The sequence below is a fragment of the Ictalurus punctatus genome, chromosome 2 (assembly GCF_001660625.3).
Source record: "Ictalurus punctatus breed USDA103 chromosome 2, Coco_2.0, whole genome shotgun sequence".
Classification (NCBI taxonomy): domain Eukaryota; kingdom Metazoa; phylum Chordata; class Actinopteri; order Siluriformes; family Ictaluridae; genus Ictalurus; species Ictalurus punctatus.
In genome coordinates this window covers 26,390,167-26,410,031 of record NC_030417.2, presented here as the reverse complement: position 1 = coordinate 26,410,031, position 19,865 = coordinate 26,390,167, and the positions used below count along the sequence as shown (strand labels likewise).

General features: G+C 40.0%; 1 protein-coding gene and 1 long non-coding RNA gene across 9 annotated transcripts in view; one reads left to right on the top strand and one right to left on the bottom strand.

Annotated features, from left to right (window-relative positions):
* The first annotated feature begins 401 nt into the window (after positions 1-401).
* Positions 402-2,368, top strand: LOC128628953 (uncharacterized). Its single transcript, XR_008393257.1, has 2 exons — positions 402-538; positions 1,945-2,368. It is a non-coding gene; the product is annotated as an uncharacterized LOC128628953 (long non-coding RNA).
* nfixb (nuclear factor I/Xb) overlaps positions 697-19,865 on the bottom strand; it is a 155,438-nt gene continuing 136,269 nt past the window's right edge. For 5 of the 8 annotated variants that reach the window (XM_017487771.3, XM_017487781.3, XM_017487796.3 and 2 more), the window contains 4 exons: positions 13,477-13,605; positions 11,458-11,633; positions 8,024-8,115; positions 697-6,323 (listed from right to left, as the gene is read on the bottom strand). In XM_017487771.3, coding sequence (XP_017343260.1) covers positions 8,044-8,115; positions 11,458-11,633; positions 13,477-13,605 — 377 coding nt within the window. In that variant the 3' untranslated portion in view covers positions 697-6,323; positions 8,024-8,043. Of the gene's footprint in view, positions 6,324-8,023; positions 8,116-9,947; positions 10,096-11,457; positions 11,634-13,476; positions 13,606-19,865 lie in introns of all 8 variants that reach the window. The other 3 variants (XM_017487788.3, XM_017487815.3, XM_053674602.1) reach the window with 2 other exon arrangements.

Below are 19,865 nucleotides of genomic sequence, written 5' to 3'. Positions count from 1 at the left end.
TACAGTGCCCTTCAGAATGATTGACACCCATGCAAATGAGCAAAAATATTCATATTGTGATATTTTGAATTGGAGACATTGCAAAACACAGCGGATTGAGAACAAATGTATAAAATAGTATAAGCTAATTGTTTACCAGGGAAAAAAGTAATTATATGTGTAATGTTTGTTTTCTGCATGGCTTGTTTTATGGAGGTGCAGTGACCACAAATGTCCACTGACGAAGGAACAACCGATGTGACACTGGCAAACATAGTCCCCTATGTATAAAGACTTGGGACACCCTGTGTGCAGATATTCATAAATAGAACAACTCTCTAATTAAGGTGGCATCGTGGCACATATGGTAGCATGTTGTTCCCTTATGCACAAGGGTTTCTTCCCATCTTCTGGAAACATGCTGCTAGGTGGACTGGCTACTCTAAACAGCTCCTAAGTGTGAACATGTGTCTGTCATACCCAGGGTGTATTCCTGCCTTATGCTCATTGCTCCCAGGATAGGTTCTGGATCCACAATGCCACTGCGCAAGATAAAATGGTTAGTGAAATCGAATGAATGGATTCAAAGTCAGTTACATTAAAGCTGGAAATTTTAGCCAACAAAGTCTTACATGTTTGAAGATATAGGTACACAACCATTCTGAAGCCATTTTTAACTAAAAGGAAAAAGTGCATCAAGTCAAAAATAATCAGTCATTTTTACAGTCAAGAACATCCTTTTATTCAATCAGTTAAAGGTGCTGCTCTTTTCAAACTGTTTTTCTTATTATGGAAAAGAAATTGTAATTAACACATGCATTTCACCATGAGCTCTGGAGGGCATGTCTATAAAGAGGGCAATAGCTTTTTAGGGTTAGTGAAGAAGCTACGGGCCAGGGCAAAGGCTGCTGGGAAATCGATCTACTCTAAGCTTATCACTTATCCCAACACCCTACACACTCTACCAAGAAACATAAAAAGTTTAAAAGACGGATGGTCAGCGCCAGGAAGGGACAAGGCCCTGGGAGAGTTCTGTCTCTACTCTCATACACTATGGCTTTTTTTTTTCCCCCCCTCTCTCTTGTAATCTCGTCTCTCGTAATCATGGCTGATATTGTTGCTGGCTTCATGTACTTAGGAAAAGTTTGCATATTTATGTGGGACGACAATCAGGCTGTGATTTGTAGGCCTGAGATTATTCTTTTGCTGGTGCATTAATGATTTTCAAGGCATCTTAATTATCACTACAGTTCAGGTTTGATGGCATGCAGCTTGTCAGTTTGGTCTGAGGGGCTTGGCTCATAATTGCAGACTAAACTGGAATCTCGGTTGCATCTTTTTTTGTTTTCTCTTCCAAATTTCTGAATCTGTCTCTCATCCATTGCTGAACCCATTCCGTAATAAGGTGCTTAGTAATTTCAGGTCATTTTTCTTCCAAGTGTTTAAGTAGCTGGTCTCGTATAACCATTGCAAAGGTGCATCATCTACAGTATAAAAATTCTCAGTGTGGCATTGGTGCCACCTAAATATGCAATATTGCAAAAAAAAAAGATAAAAAATTAATTTTGGTAAAAAAAATAACAACAAAGCAAATAAATACAGTCAAAACAAGTCACAAACCTATTGTAACCCAGCAGCCTAAATTCCTTCCACCACCATTTAAGAGGACTCCCTACATCAACCAGTTTCTTCCTTCACTAAAATATGATCAACTGCTCCATGGTGGAACCTTTTCCCCTTCATACACCCTTTGATTGACATCCCGCCAGAGCCCACTGGTGTAACTTGTTCACTTACATTAACTGTTCAATGGAGAAGCTGAAGAGATCGGTATGGTATACAATGTGAAGCATACAGACAAGAATAACATGTAAGCTAACTGCATTCTGCTCAGACAAAAAGTTTTTTCTTTTTTTTTTCTTTTTTTTCTTTTAAAAACCCCTCCATTCAATGAAAATGGGGAAGGGCAGGAAAGAAGATGGTTATGCGACTACAGACTATTCCAGTGTCCAAGAGAGGCAGAAGACAAGGAAAGGAGTACAGAGGAAGGAAAAGCAAGACAGGAAGGACTTTTTTTTTTTTGTCTTTTTTTTTTTCTTCAATTTTAGCATCAACAATAAAAAGAGGAACTAAGTCACACCGATTTCCTTTAGTACTATATATACTGCTTTGAAGAGCTTGAAGAAGGAGAGAATATAGAAGCGGGTTGAAAGGTGGGGTTTCTGAGACGGGCACTGAGGATTACAAGATGGAGTCTGTGAACAAAGGCACTTTTTTAGGGACAACCTTGAAGATGCTCTGAGTCTAACACTACATCACAAAACAAATATTTAGAGTTTAGAGTAATTTACATTGGGACCAGGAGGGGGTGTTGGTTTAGGAGAGGGGGTGGGGTTCACTTTGTAAATTTTTCAGCTCTATTTATTAAAATAATGTTCAGATCGGCTTGCGCGAGTATTTATCGTAGGATGGGAATCTAATAATAAACAACAGCTACCAATGAAAAGGTCTCGTTTCTGCTGTACTGACAATTTTCAAGGGTGATCATGTTGGTTGGAAGCATCTCCCAAGAAAAGGGAAGATCTTGTCATGCAGTTTGGATTTGTTTTTAATCTCTGTGTACAAAAGCCAACATTGCACTTGCTTCTCATAGGAAAATGTATTGAACAGAACTGACTATGTACTGTCATGGTTAGTAAAGCGTGAAATTATGGCTGCCAAATACATAGTGCATTTCTTCTGTCTCAACGTTACACTGTAAACAATAATTCATGTTTAGATTTTCCTTCTCAGGACTGCGTGTGTTTTGTCAGCGCTTTTGGATTTTATCCACCTTCCGTTGGGAGAAAAATGCCTTTTTGACTAAAATGAACCCCTCCCCCTTTACTAAATTCTAAACAAGAAATAGAGTATGCATGTTTTTCCTAAAATTTTTGTGTTATGATAACACTTACTTGTTTTTTTTTATTTATGTATAATAGAGTTTGAATGTACTGTATTCCATAAAAAGCACCAGTTTCATTTAGTGATATATATATTTTTTGATGTGTTGCAAAACTGTTTCTTCAGCCCTCCCAAGTTTTGAGAACAAATCATTACAAATAAACATTAAAAAAGGAAAAAAAAAAAAAACGGCTATTAAAAAAAAGAAAGAAAGATTTTAAAAAACTCCCAAAACTTACAAAGACTTTTTTTTTTTTTCTCTCTCCGCCCTGTAGTTTAGAGTCCCGGACCTTTTGGACTTGAAACAATAACAGAAGGGTATTTTTTTCCCCCTCTTCTATCACACCCTCTAACAATCTAACAGACAAACACATTTCTCTACCCAAGGCATTGCACATGGCTCAATCAACATACATTATTTTTCAATTACAAATACTTCCCATCCAAACACAAAAGAACTCAAAAGCCACATCTTTCTCCTCAACACTACTGATACTGTTTACTATAGAAATACATTTTCTATTTATTTTTTTTCTTATTTTTTTATTTTCCAGGGACTTTGCTTGTTGGGCTTTTCCTATGTTGAGTTTATAACTGGGTTTTGAGACTGGTACTAGTGAAAAATAACTCGTTTATTAATCGTAATGCTGCCATTCTTCAGAAAATAACTAGACTGCCACTGAGCTTATTACGCGAACAAAAAAATGTTTATATAAATATATATGGATATCTCCTGTATATATAAAGATGTCTGTAATTAGTGAGCTGTCACTTGCCACTTGTTTTGCTCCAGACATAAAAATTTCTTCCTCTATAGCTTATATGTGAGAAAATAACCTGAATTCATGTTTAACAAATTGCATAATGGGAATACAGAGGCACTTCCATTGATTAGAAAAGAAAAGTCCATCGCCATCATTAATTCTCATTTAGCAATGCTAGTCCTCTACTACGCTGATGACATGGCCGCCTTTCGGCAACCACGCTTCCCTGCAGTGAGACACAGAATCTGGCAGTCCAGTTATTTTGTGAGTTCAGTGATTCAAATAATGTGGATAAAAATTAAATTGATGTTTAAAACAAGCGGATTTATGACAATTTCAGCATGACTATGTAAAGGCAGATTAGGATTGCCCTATGTTAAACCAAGGCTTCCCTTTAAATCAGTCAGTGAAAGGTGTTGTGTGCAGTTGTGTATCTGTGTGTGTGTGTATGAGAGTTTGAGGCCATGCTCTGAGCGTTCTGCCTTTAATAAATTTTTTGAATCACTAAACAGGATGTGAACAAAGCAGATGAAGAAACGTCTGCTCTAAATGGCCATTACATACCCCTCTCCTTCTGAGCACAACTACAACACTCTTTTGCTCCACGGCACGGCCTTACGTTCTTGGAACATAGCCGTCTGGGAGAGTAAACAGTACAGAGAGGATGAGGGCGTCTCTACCGGCCATTAAAATAGATGTCCACTAAGTGGTTTTTGATGGAAAAACTCATCATTCTTGAGAATGGCAGTGAACGGAACCAGGTGTCTGACACATTTTAAAGCCGCCAATGCTCCACCTGCTGACAGAGTGTCTATGTTTCGTACACTTTTCTGGTCACAAACTTGAGAACCTTGAAGCTATTCAATCAGATGTACTTTCCTATATACGCACTAATGTACACCAGTTTCTTATGAACAGCATGCCACAATGAGATTTTCAGGGCATGATATAGCCAATGGAGTAAAGAAAAGCCATCACATTTTTGTAAAGGTTCGTTTCAAACAGTTAGTGGAGAGTTGATGTGACTGGCTGCTTACAGTATCAGTCAAACCTGTGAAAGAGATAATATAGATGTTGCCACCCCTGGTTCCATCACAAATCCTGCATAAAAATTAAACTCTAATGTTCAGGACTTGGTGGTGGTGTGGATGCTGGATTTTTACCCAATTTTCCCCAAATCTTGACATTTGCCAATTCCCATGTACTAGATTTCCCCTGTCAATCAACAGCTACCAACCAGAGTGGGTGAAGGCTTCATATCACATGCTTCCTCCAAGACACATGAAGCCACCATATCTATCTTGAAATGCTGCTCATGCTACGCCACAGGGCAGCTGAAAACACACAGGGGAAAGTGCTAACTGCTTTCTTCTGGTCAGTGTCACACTGATAGTGGAGAGAGTAATTCCATCTCTCCCACCCAGAGAGCACGGCCAACGTAGCTCTATTGGACTTCCTGGCCCTGGACGGCTGTGGCATCATTGGGATTTGAACTGCTGATGATAGGAGGAAGGCTTTTCTTTCATGGGACCTAATGTGCCCTTCAATACAACTAATGACAACATAATAAACTTTAATATAAATCGATGTCCTAGAATGTCTCGAGAGACAGTAAGGCTTTTTTTTTCTTTTCTTTTTTTTTTTTTTAAAGTGAGCATTTTAAGTAGCAGCTCAGAGACATGGCAGTGAATTTAAGTGCGTGTGTGTTATTATGTGTATTAGGGTTGGCATTACCCAAAGGGATTACAGTCAGCATTCAATTGGCACTAAGGGCGAGAATAAGGCCTGAATTAGATTTTTTTGTTTGGACAGACTCCAAAGGTAGTTTTTGTCTAGATCGTAGCGTGTTTTCCTACATCAGCCTAAAATGAGGGACTGTCCTCTATGACTGTTGACTTATATCCAACATTAACTTTAGTGTGTGATGTCCACTTAAACGTTTACTTCAAAAGATTGTGTGCAAACATTTTTTTTCTTTCTCTGTCGATCCTATTCTCAATAGCGGACACGAGAGTAGTGTTTTATTTTCCGTACTTTTCTTGTTCTAGTGCAATACTTTAGCTTTTATTTTGCTTGATTGTGTTTTCGATTAGTCATTGTTGTTACAATTTCTACACTGAACTACAAATGGTGTCAGAAGGGACGATTAGCTGGCTTTCGCTTCAACTCCATGCTAGATGTCAGGATGGTTAACATCTCGATTATTTGATGTCCCAAGAATTTCTAAAACTATGCTTACTTTTTTTTTTTTTTTGATTAAAACCTCACCATTGTTGATGTCCTCAGCCATTGCACAATATAAGTAACAGATTCATATTTTTTTCCTCCTCGGGTTGTTCTTTTGTGTTTCTGCTTTTTGTTGTTGTCATTTCTGTGGTTTTTGAGAGACTCCATGTCCTCCTTCAAAATGTCACGTGATCCTCTTATTAAAAAAGGGGGAGGGGGTCATTGCCGTAAGTCGACAAGATCAGAAGATTCCAAATGATAAGAAGATTTGCTGGTTTCCTTTGTTGTTCTTTTGGGCCAACAGGGTCAGAGGGCAATTTTAGGTGGGATTTTTTTATTTCCTGATTCCAGATTCTAGTGACAGGATTTTAATTGCTTGTTGGCAGGCAGGTTTTGTCAGAGGAACCAAGACTGAAACAAAAAGAGAAAACAGGTTTTAGAAGACACATAAAAAAAAATACAACAACACAGTTCTACAAACAGAAGCTCTGCTAATATTCTGTGCTGAATTTTTGAGTTTGTCCACTAGATGTCCCACTTGCATTGCTAGGCAAGTTAAACCGTCTCTCCCCACCCTGTCCCTGTCCTCCTTTAGGAGGAGTGTGAAGAACTCTGAACTTCTCCCCTCAACAGCATTATCATTGTGGTTTATCTCTATACCATAACCATTTAACTACCTGCTGGAGCAGATACATGTAATCTGACCCTTAAGCATCAATGTACAAACTTCGATTGATGAAATTGCCATGGTGCACTTTGTAGGACTAGAAAATTCTACATCACAGCAAAACTTATAGGCTGTTTGTATTGTGCATGAGAGCTGACTGGCGATGAGCAGCAGTGTGAGATTTGGTTTCTACAGGCCGGCATATAAAAGCGAGCTGAAGTGGCTTGAGAACATTCTGGAAGTCAAGTCTTGGAAGCACTTTGCCTCCAGGGGAGCGGCTTGTGTTTTGCTTGAGTCTCCCCAAACAGCCAAACACACAAAGGCCATCCCATCACAAACACTCCTTCCTCCTCCCCCAGCTCTGGGTATCGCCTCGACTCTTTCCCTGTGTGCTCTGTTCCTCCCTCCCTCTGCCCTATCGCGCTCTGTGTAATCCTTGGCAGGAGTTAGCACCCTGTTTCTTAGCCCCCTCTTTTGACTTTGACCCCCTCCACTTGCCACCTCTCAAGTTCAAGTTCATCTGGCTATGACATCATGTCTGGTTGCTGCGGGTAACCAGACAGTCAGGACGTGGCTTCTCGGTTTGCGGGGTCATGCTGAAATTCTCACCCTCTCTCCTCTTTCACATTCTTTCTTGGGACAGGGTGAATGCAGGCCTCTTGTTTGGCCACAAGGGAGCTCCTCAAACCCAATTTTCAGCTCTTGTACTTGGAGTTAAGTTACTCCAGGAAGTCTTTTTACACTAGGTCTTTGTGCAGGAATTTTACTGACTTTTTTTTTTTTTCTACTGTTCTACTGTGTATCTGGTTTTCTTTTTCCTTTTTGTGTAAATTGATCAGAAACCAAAGGGAACAAAATGGAGGCTGGTCAAACCCTGAGTTAGAGTCAGCTGAAAAAAGAGGCAGCGCATGAAAGACGTACCCAGAGGACTCGATCAGCCAAAAAAGGGGTTAATGGGGTGGAGTGAAAAGTGAAAGGAAGACTAAGAGTGGGAGAGACAGAGTGAGTGAGAGCGTTGGAGAGATGGAGCTGCAAAGCTTCAGATGGTTGCCATGTGTTGTGAAGCCAGCCCGAGGCGGGTGTGGTTTACACAGTAATGAGTAAAGTGCAGCGGCTTATGGAGGAGGCTGCCCACTCGTAACGCTCAAATCAACCTCCACTGCTCCTCTCCCACTGAGAACTGCTCCAGATGGGCCAGATAAACATACCGCACTGCTTATTGTATGTGGGAGAGAAAGTGAGAGTAATAAAGAGCAAGAGAAGCAATGGAGAGACCACACGGACACACAGAGAGTACAGAGATGAGACTCTGTCAATGTTCTTGTCTCTAGGTAATTAGTACTTGTACACTGGGCCCCTGCTGTACAGATCTGACTGCAAAATGATTTTCTTTTCTACATAGAGATTCTTAAAATAGAGAAAAATTGCACGTTTATGTACTAACTTGTGTCTGCTGGGGGATATTTAGAAAGTTGTTGTCCCGTGATCCGATGCTGACAAACCTGTTGGGAGTTGTGGAGCCTGGCGTGGAGTATGCTAGAGGAAGAGAGAAACAAATCAGCATTTATTGAATTTCCCTTTGACAGATGATCATATGTAATTTTTTTGTTGAGCGGGGGTGGGGGATTTCCTACGGATGTATTTGATTATTTTCCTGAATCTTTCTCATTTCTGCATGAATTAGGAAAATACCACCCTGCTGTAACATCTACACTATCACAGTAGACGATAATAGACAGATAATATCTTTGTACATGTAGATTCCAAGAAAATCTCAGTAGGCAAGTGAAGGTCAGTATCAAATTTAGGGCAGTTTGAAATTGATGGACTCCATAGCACAAAATGGTTCATTAACAGAGAAATCACCAGATGTCTGAATGAGGCAAATATTCATCAGCTAACCTTATCTAACAGCCATAAATATATGTTAGATACGTTTGTTTTCTTTATTTAGTTGCAAATGATGTGTAGTTATGCAACCAAGCTATTGCGAAATTGTTGCTGTTAGTATAACATACTGTTAGTAAAGGTCATTTTCAGTAGAGATGAAACATGAATATATGCCTCAATGGACCCATAGTTGGTCTGGGTTATTTAAAGGTATATCCCACTGTACTTCCTAAAATGAAGCGTCCAACTAGTGACAATAGACGCAGAGTTGGTGAGGCTGTCCATTTACCATATGTTAGTAAAAACTCCTGAATAAAATAGTGTTATGTTATGTTATGACATCAGATGCACCTTGCAAGGTGGACAAGTTTTACACAAAAAAAGCAGGTAACCAGTGAGATGTACCTTTAAGGGTATTATCAGGACTTCACGTATGTTGCTATAGGTTTGTGAATTGAAAGCATTGTTAAGGGTTAGTTCGATGTAAACAGATGACAGACTTCAGGACACTGACAACAGTAAAACTAGAACAGGAGTTATGAACAAAAGTAAGAAACACGAAAACAAAACATAAAAAAGACAAAAGTGCTCCGTCCAGTGCCCCCTCTGTGGTGGGTTATCAACTTGAAGATGCCAATACCATCATGCCCCATACGCCTTCTTTAGAACAGCCCTCCTGTACTGATCAAAGATAAGCTGTTCTTCTTGGACTAGCTCAAAATAACACAGCTATGCAGTATTTCACCACTGACCTTGGATCAGCACTGGAGTTGGCCGATCACATCTCCATAATCCCAAAACAACAAACTAATCCGCGACTAAAACTCAACCAAATGGAACTCAAAGCAAGTCAACGTAAAAGTCATAAGTGCAATAGATGGATTCATTTATTTCACCAATCTGTGTGATTGATATGGCAGTGTAAAGGCAAATGAAGAAGGTGATTTGAGTCCACATTAACTGCCCTAAATTTGTACCCTTCATTGATTGTATTTGTATCTGCTCACCACAAAAAGTAAACAGGACAACACTGTTGTAATTAGCTGCCTGGGCCAGATAAAAACCAGGCCACCAAAGAGCAGCTATGATGGAGTTGCAGAGGAGTGCTGAAACTTAGACAAAAAATAAATAAATAAAGGTGTCCAAAGACAGAATTGTGTGTTTTGACCTTTGCTGGGTTGAACTAATTCTAGCACTGAGAATCAATGTGAAGCCATATTGTGTTCAACGAATTTTGTTAAAAAGACGTCAGAGAGTGGGATGAGCTTCTAGCTTTAGTCATCCAATATTTCCGTAAAGGATAGCGAATGAAACAGTAATTTAAGATGCATTGGGCCAGAGTAAGAGTTGAAATAAACAGAGGGATGGTGTGTTGGGCGACATTTGGGCTTTTTTATGGGTTATTTTGGGGTCACAGTCTGGACGGTCCAAATTTGGTCCTTGGTTTTATTAAGAATGGCGCGGAGGGGATCACTTACACGGAGATGCGGGCGAGGTGAGTCCGCCATCAAGGGGCATGCTGCTGGGTTTAGAGTCGGGCATAGGGAGGGGCACTGGACGCGCCACAGGGGGTGGCGGAGGCAGCAAGAAGGAGCCGGGCATTTTGCTCTGGCCGCTCCCGTTCGGCTGCAGACAACACACACAGGGTGAGGAGTGTGGATGCCGTCCGACACCCCATAAGACGACAAGACCAAAGACCATACGGCAAGACAACGCTGGTTCTTTCCAAACAAAGATGTGGGATAGGCGTGGCTGAAAGTGGTGAGGTGTTGAAAAGGGGGAACAACCAAAAGGATGGCGAATGTGCGTCGACTTTGGGTATGGAGGCTTTTATGTTTTTGTATGTCTGTGTGTGTCCAAATCATAGATTCACCACAGGCACGGACACTGGAGCAGTGAAGGAGCGACCGAGATGGAGGGCTTTTCAACACAAAACACAGGGGCACAAGGATGATGAGATCCATAATAATGAAGTCAACTCAAATACGCAAGAGAGAAAATACTAACTACATCAAACATCAAAGCGAATGGAAAAAGCAGAACAGAAGGAGGAATAAATGTTGGAATGAAATATATGGAGTCTGCTGCTGATTGAGGTGCAGATGAGGATTTACTGAAGAAACTAAGAAAGAAATGTACAAAGCATTGATAAGAGCACATGGCACATAACAGAAAGATAGTGAGGCTTAAAGGCTTGCTTTTTAATCTTAGTTTGCAAACCGGACAAAAACGCATGAGAAGACAATACAGGAAGCTCTCGCAGAGTTAATAAAAGACTGGCCTTCTCTTTTGCTCACCAATTAAATGTACATTCATAAAGTATACACAGTTATGTGTGAAGATCCTTAAATTATGCTTTAAAAAGTGGTGCAGTAAGGAAGTGGAATGCAAACTGATTTCATTACAATTTCTATGACAAAAGCGATGTCTTTAATAGGAAGAAAACATACTGGTGGTGATCAACAACAAAAATTAGTAGGCTTGTTTAAAAAAAAAAAAAAGTCTACACTATTTGGACAAAAGCAGAAAAATAAATAAATTACTGAATAACAAGACCAGATTTATTTAACCGTTTACATCAAAATGTAGGAAAATATTTCTTTGTATGGAGCCTCAAATTAGTAATTTATACTGAGTTGGTAAATTCCATTGGGTGTTAATACATTAAACTGGCTTTTAATATATCCCTTTAACTTTTCGGTCCATGTAATAACACCTCCTGTCCAGTAAAATGAATCATTACATCATTATTTTACTTTCATGCTTCACTTAATTATTAATCTGCCTGTGAATTAAATCACTGGGAGAAACAGGGAGGAACTGTCCCACAGAACTTGAACAGCTATTAATCGGTAAGGTCAATTTCAATTCAATAACTTTCAATTCAATGGAAGTTAATGTGTAATAAAAAAAAATTACCCATTTATCTCATATTATCTATATATCTGACAAACACATTTGCGTACGGCGGCTTTGTGGGAGTCTTACCTGACCTCCAGCTTGGCCTGGTCCATCAGCACACACAAACTGCACAAACTCTTTGAGTGGGTCCTGCCCCGGGTGGTGGTGGTAGCGGATGGTGGGGTGAGTGAAGTAAGGGCTCGACTGCTGGATGATGGAGGGAGAGGGAAAGTGCAGAGATGAGGCTGAGGCACGGGGGCTCCCTGCACAGAGACACATCGAAAGAGAACGACAGAGACAGAGAATTAGTGTTAGGTACACAGGTAAACTTATTTGCTAATTGAAATAAATGTGGAAAGCCCTCTGATTCCAAATGCACGAGTGACATGTGATACAAATTGATTCATAGATGACAACTGTGACCTAATGTAGTATGAGTAGGTGGGAGGTGGTGGTACTACATACATGAACACATTCACACTTGCATACACCAAATTCAGAATCATAGGTACTGATAGTTCATATAAAAGCTGAAACTTGTGGTTTTACAGTGGCTGACACTGAAATTTTCTACACAGTTTAAGATGATTTGTGATTTGTAATCTTTTGTCTTTTTTTCATGTTAAGGAGTAACCTAGCTTGGAAAGCACTCTTTCAGGGGAGTGGAAATTAAAACCATGCTATTCCTTTCTTTACGCTAATGCTGAGTCTTCCTTCATCTTGATTGGTATGACTGGGATGAACTCTCGCCCTCATCTCATGGCGTGCCAGCCTCCCTGTGCCCATCCCAACAGTCCCTCCAGCTGCCTGAGTAAGCCTGCCAAGCGCTCGGCTCCCCCAGACAAGAGCAGCCAATGCCCTGCTTCGCTCATCCCCCCACAATCGCCTGCTTCTCTCCCCTTGTCTCGCCGTCTTTCTTTCTCCCTCCTTTAATCCCATTAGGGACTGGGCAGAGGCCAAGCGCACTGGTGAGAGTGCCACGTACTCCAGAGCCTGGGCCACAGGGCAACGGCAGCCCGAAACACAGTCGGGGTACACAAAAACAACGCATGGCCACCATACAAAGAGGGGACGAAGCATAAGGCCTGCACCAGATCTAGCCACATAACATGTGAGAAACAAAATGAAGCAAGGCAAACACAGGCAGAGAGATGATTCAGAAAGACTGCCACGGTGACATAGAAGATTACAGGTTTTCAGTGCAAAATCGCTGTGTCTGCAAAACCACTTGCTAAGATTAAGACTGAGTACAATGTAGAAAAAGGGCACACAAATGCATGTTTCTTCTATTCTATAAAATTCACTGGGACTCAGAGAGAAAGAGAGAGAGAGAGAGAGAAAAAATGGTCAAATATTTTCTTTCCTTTAAAGTCCAGAAATAATTCACAAAAATGTTCCCATTTTACAGTAGTAGGACAGACTCCATTATAACAAATGTAAAGGAATGAGCAGTATTCATTCTTTTAAATGGAAAGTTGTAGTGTGACTGCATATATTTGGTTAGTATTGAATGAAATGTTTAATCGCATAATTAGCAGGTTTAAAAAAAAAACAAAAAAAAAAACACTATAAAAGGAATGCCATATTGAGTTTTTGGTTGGTTTGAAGTAAAAAATAAAAACACCACCCGACCTGAATAATCAACAATAATAACATTAATTTCAGATAATAATAATAAAAAAAGACCCCATCATATCAGTTGAAATAAGACATTAAAATAGTGAACCAATTTTTTGAGAAGCTCAGAGCATGGATCTGAATGAGGAAAGTGCTGTACCTCGAGACCAGACAGAAACAAAGTCCAACCACTGAGAGTGTCCCACCACAAACAGACTGACAGACAGACAGACCAGCCATTAAAAAAAAAAACTCAAGAAGAAGGTGAGGGAGGAACCCAACAGTGGGCAAGGTAGGAGAGATCCCACACACAAATCTCCAAACCCAACCGCAACCCAACAGGGCAAAACACAGCCTCACCTCTTTGGCCAAACCAAAGGTGCCCAGCACTGTATGTGAGGCCTTTGTGAGGGGAGACTGGGGGAAGCGGGAGGGTGGAGGTGGGTGGTGTTGGGGGTGGGTGGGTGTTTAGGGGCTCTGAGTTCTCACCTGGTCTCACTCCTGCCAGCATGGGCAGTGGGTGGTGGGTGAACGGCATGCGGGCAGACCTCGTCTGGCCGGACAGAGCGCTGAAATCGAATTTCCCCGGCTTCTTAAGAGAACCAGGCGACGAGAGTCCTGGCAAAAAAACGGGATCAACAGAATGGCAGAAGAGAGATAGGAGGTTTTAATGAAACAGGCTCTGCGTTCGGACCTTGACTTGATCTGTATGCTTTAGGAGGAGAAAAAAAATCACCTCATTTGCAGCAACAGTGGGGGAAGAAAAACGGATGGGAGAGGGAGGACTGGCAACAAGAAAAATAGCTGGGTGGAGGGCATGGTGGCAGGTCCCGTTAGACGCCGTTTAGTTTGATCTGTCTGTCTGTGTGTCTCTCTACACCGTAATGACACTCCCACAAACATGCCATGGGCGATTCTAGAGTTTAACCCTTAGTGTTGCTCAGCTCCCAATGAGAATGGATGATGAGGATGAAAAAAATAAAATAAGGAAATAAAATGTACCTTTGTAGCTGAATGCAAAAGAGCACGGTCACTTCAGTGTGTACATGATTGTACATCTCTTCCCATCAGGAAATACGCAACATTAGCTGGTATGAAAGGTTAACAATTTGACAGGCAAATACTGTTCCCCAAAACAAGAAACATTACAAACTCTCAAAGTGACACTCAACACTGACTCTCCAGATACAATACAAATGGGACTGAAAATGATTTTGAAACCTATTCATGGAAGTTGTTTCACTAAAGATACATATAAAGTTCACGCAAGCTCCCTCTTGGAGCCTTATCTATAACACACACTTCCTCTCCACTGGTGCTTGGTCGGGCTTTTCTTTCGGTTACATTCTCTCTTTGCATTCGTGCTCTCTCCATCCTTCTCTCTCTCATTGCATCTCCTCCCTCCTCTGCTCTGCAACTGTACTATCACAAGCAGAGATTCTGCCTTTTTATTTTTACATTTGTAAATGTAAAAACGATTTCTTAAAGGTAAAGGAAAAAGAACTGGGATGAAACTGACTTTATTATCCACTGGAATTGTTTTTTCCTCCCTGCCTTATACTTATGTGGTGTCTCTGCTCTGTCTTCTCTTTGTCCTAATGCAATGCTACATGCAATACATGTCAGTTTTACAACATCCGGATATTGTCGCCTCATTGCATTCCAACCTGTTGATATTTTGTAGTCGACTAGTTTAGGAGTTAAACGAGTAGAACAGGCCCTGTAAGTTACAGTGTAGTAAAAAAAAAAAGGAGTAAAACTGTTTTAGGGTGAACTCTAATCAGTGTGGACAGAACAGATGTTGGATTTCTCCACTCATACCTCTAATAACCAATACCATTTGCTCTTATTTTGAATCCCTGTTTATTTTCTCATCTGGCCAAAACATCATAATTAAATTAAAATCGGACTTATAGAAAGATGGACTGAATATTTTAAGCGGCATCTAGAATCTAGAAGAGGATGCAGCTACACGACGCCCTTAGACATTTAGGCGTTCGCAGTGGCGTTCGTCTAGGTGACGTTTATGTGACAGGTCAGCAGTGGAGCTGTAAAGGCAAACCACTGTAGTAATTCACCATCTGTCCAAATACGTAAAGAGTTCATATCAACTTAAAGGTGAACAAAATAAGGTGTACGAATACAAAGTACACGAAGAAACTCTCCTTCCCACTTTCCAGAACGAGACCCATCTCTTTTATAAGTCTTTGCAGAGTTGACACACTGTTCTTTCCGAACATGCTGTACTCTGAGTGCGGCCTGAGCCGGCAGCCTGAGTCTGCAACTTGGCGCCAGACGAAGAGGAAGACAGGAGGGGAGCGAGGGATGTGCGAATAATGAGGGAGGAAGTGTGAGAAATGGAGGGAGAGAGGAGGCGATGACATGTGCCCCTAGTATATAACGGTACATTAAAGTGTCCTCCCGTTTCTATAAACGTCGGCCTGAAAGCCACAGGGCCTGAGCTCAGGCCGATGAGCTTATCCAAAGTTTGGCGCAATCGAGTGAGCTAAGTATACACTGGGCTTACCGAGTGACCCAGAAACACAGCCAAATGTGTCAGGGCTGAGGAAATAAAAAATGAGTCTGTTTTATGATCAAGACTTGTGGCTAGTTTTGAGGGAAATTATTTTGAAATACAGTAATCCAAACACACAATTTAAGATTCTGGGGTTTCATGCAGTGGCAGAATGATGGGCAAATTTTCCTAGACCTGTACGAATTAGCCACATTACATTACTGTGAAACCTAAATACAGCCTTTGCTCTCCTATCTCTCGCTCGCTATTTCTCTCTCTTTCTCTCTATCCATCTATGAGGTAATCGATACCTAAGATTCAGAGATTGGGGAGCTCAAAGATCGTCCCAAAAGAGCAATAACCAGTAATCAGGTAAACTGTTTACATGCTGTAATCTTACGCTCGCACAATCCAGGGTCCTGAGTATTATACAAGATCAAGATGTGAAAAGTGACAGAAACACCATCACCATCTCATGTTTTATTAGAATGAGGAGTGTATGATTGAGAGAGAGAGAGAGAGAGAGAGAGAGAGAGAGAGAGAGAGAGAGAGAGAGAGAGAGAGAGAGAGAGAGAGGGGTAGACAAGCAAAGCCACAAACACAGACTTGCACACAAATTTTAGGAGAGATTTTAAAAGTCATAATATGGGCTGAGAAGCAGGTGACATGGACTACGAATAAATGATCTGACTCACATTACATTCTATTTTAATCCACTTTGATCGCACACAGCGCCGTTACATATCCACTTTCCACTCGATGCTCAAGTGTGAGGTGTTTCCTTAAAGTTCTTTACTTTGTATCCAAAAAGACACATCTACTACACTAAACATATAGACAATAGACATGTTACAGTATAACTGATGAAGCAGTAATGTTTAAGAATTGAGCTGCATGACATGGCTAAAATGTTCGTGCTTATTTTCCCCCTAATACCCAATATCGAAATCATATATTATAACACATTGTATTATAATGTACATTACAAGACATTATAATTCTACATTCCTTTAATTAACAAATCTCTTTATAATAGTGAGTCTGCACCTCAGTCACAATAATTGTGTGTTAATCTAATTAGATCATTCATATGATGAAATATGATATTAGAATACGTCATAAATATGATGAAATATGATACTAGACTTTAAGTATGTAATTTAACATATGGTACTGTGCAGAAGTCTTAGGTACATGCAAAGATGCCTTCAAAGAAATTAAATGTTTCTACATTAAAAAAAAATACTGTAAAGTGCAGTAATAAACAGTAATAAATGAAACAAAAATCACTATTTAGTTTGAAGACCCTTTGCTTAAAAAAAAAAAAAAAAGAGTATTCTCAGGTACACTTTCTTCAGTTTTATAAGGGAATGAGCTGTACGTTTTATTGAGCATCTTGCAGAACCAGTCACAGTTCTTCTGGAGACTGACTTATTTTTGCAGCAAAACTCAGCAGCCTTCATTGTGTTTATTGTCTGAAAAGTGTCTCTTACGTAATAAGCTGCTTTCTTTAATGACATACAAACATTTTTCGGTAACATTTAATATTATTCTGGAAAACTAATGTTTGGAAATCTATCATGTGTTTGTACTGACTCGATAATGTAGAAATCATAAAATAAAAACCTATAACAAAGTTTTATACTAAAAATAAATAAATAAATAGGGTGCCTAAAACTTTTGCACAGTACTGTATGTTACTTTAGGCAGAAAAGCTTGTGAGTCCTTATGCACCAAATGCATGCAACATAAATAATATCTCAATGGTAGCCAATTGTGCTTAATTAATTGCGAAAAAAACCCTATTATTAAAATATTATAATTAAAGTATGATTTAATATTATTAAATAATTATATTATTATTTTCTAAAAATTACAATTAAATTCCTTCTGAAGTCTTGTTTAAGAATTTTAAATGTAGCTTCGTTTATTTCATATACGGCAAATAAATAAATAAATGAATGAATGAATGTCCATACAATTCAAAATTTGTGACTGTTTCCATGATGGTGAATTAATTAATCCGCTAACATATGCGTCTCTGTCAGTGGCCGGAAACAGACGCCAAATAAAAGGCTTTGGAGTTAAAGCTGACAGAAGTTTCTATGATCTCCCCTTTCCTGTCTACACATATGTGACTGGATGTGTGTGTGTGTGTGTGTGTGTGTGTGTGCGTGTGTGTGTGTGTGTTTGTGTGTGTGTTTCATTTGTTATTTCTCTTTCTCTGTCCAGTTCCTGGCATAATGCATCAGCAGACTGGCAGCCAATCAAATGCTCCCATGACCCTCCAGTCTCGCCACACTAACAAGCTGGCCGGCAGACAAACCTTGAGCTGTCCCACAACGGCACACGTGAAACTAGAACACTTATACAACACCAAGTTTTGTCCCGACACACACAAAGACACACACACACAAATGAAACAAATTCACATGAACACACACAAAAACCATCCACACACTGTTGCAACTGCACATGACCAAAGTATGTTCTCCTACCATGGCTCAATCGCTAGGTGTGGGACGGATAGTACACGCGGAACACGCCGAGCGATGCAGGAGTGCTGAAGGAACAGGCGAGGGATAAGTCAAATGAGCTGAATGTTAAGGAAGCCCTTACACTGCACACCGCACAAAGAGCCAGCCCTAATGATGAACAACATTGCCTCATTCAGGTACTGAATCACCTTTGGAGCGTAGCAGAGCGTCACTCACGCTCACAAACACACAAAACACCCCCCCCACCTCCAATCAGCACCGCTACCATCATCACTGCGCTAACAGATGTCTTCTGTAACACAGTAGCTCCCATAGCTGTTGACACATGGAGGCACCATCTGGACCAGAGTGCTGCTTATCTCCAGATTGTACGTGTGTATGTGTGTGTGTGTGTGTGGCATATTTTGGAGATATAAAGCCTATAGCCTTATTAGAGGGAACACCTGAGTGTATTTTTCGCATGCTTGTTTATTTGGGGTTGTATGTGCGTGAGCATGAGTTTACAGGCGCTAGGTCTCAAGGTAGGGCTTCAGTAACCCGCTAGCTAAAGTATCATTTAGTTAAACACACAAAACACACACAGGCATAAGTATCTGCCAGTGCACTTGTGCATTATGGTAATTAAGCCCTATTAATAATTATGGTGCAAACAGAGGGAGAAGTAAATGTTACCAGCTGTGAGAAGTCTTTAGAACCTTTCGGACAAGCTAACGGAACGCTCATTTGTAAATGCAACACAAACTCACACGTCAGCATTCTTGTCATGTTTGAGAACCAGGGTTTTCTAATGGAACACATTATTTGCCTTTGATTCACTGTTAAATCCAGTGTTATAGTGCTGCTTCTTACATACCAATCGATAACACTGCTCTGTATTCAGATCAGTACAACATCCATCAGCTAATCAGAAGACGGATTACGAGTTACAGCAACCAATCACGGGATTTATTACAATTCCACCAATTAAAACACTGAATATTACACTGAGGTCATTAGTGGCCCCCTTGTGAATTTCAAATATTATTTGCTACATATAGTGGGGTCCAAACGTCTGAGACCACTAGTGAAACTGCTTCGATTTTGCATTTACTTCTAATTTAACCTAACATTGTTTATTACAAGTTACTATATATTATCAGCAACAACTTGAGTGAAAAGTTGAAATATCTTTATATCTTATATTATGTATAATATTTTGGATTTCCCACTTTTGCTTCAATGACAATGTGCACTCGACGTTTGGTAAAACCATTTGATGATCCATATTAGATAAAATCCACCATAATGTCATCTGAACATTAGCTTCAGTCGAAGGAATAAAACTCTGATCTTTTGTATAAATGAGTTAACATGGTCAATATCACACATTTGCACAAGTGTAAATAATAACTTTGAAATAGGGCAGAGACTTGAATATTGGACATTTCCTTTCTTTGTTTAAAATTTTTCAACATTTTAAAGCTAAAAAAACAATCCCAGATATACAATGTTTTCTCAGACTTTTGGACCCCAGACTATACTTAAAGTTTGATATTTTATATGATACCCATGTACTTGTTTCAAGTTTACTTATGCCTGGATGACCCTATAGTGCCAGTTCCCAACCCTAGTCCTGGAGTACCCTACAAATTGTGCAGGACAGGAGGTAATCTTGGACCAGGTTTGGGATCCTGTGTCCTAGAGGATCTCTGGGCCAGTTTCAATGCCGATTTACTACACCCAATGATCACAAAAGGTAATCAGTATTACCAACCTAAAACCCCTCTCATCTTAACGGTCCAACTGTGGCACCCCAATTTAAAATGTTTAATATTTACAGTTGAACATTTATTAGTATTTATAATGGTTAATATTTATAACTTAAC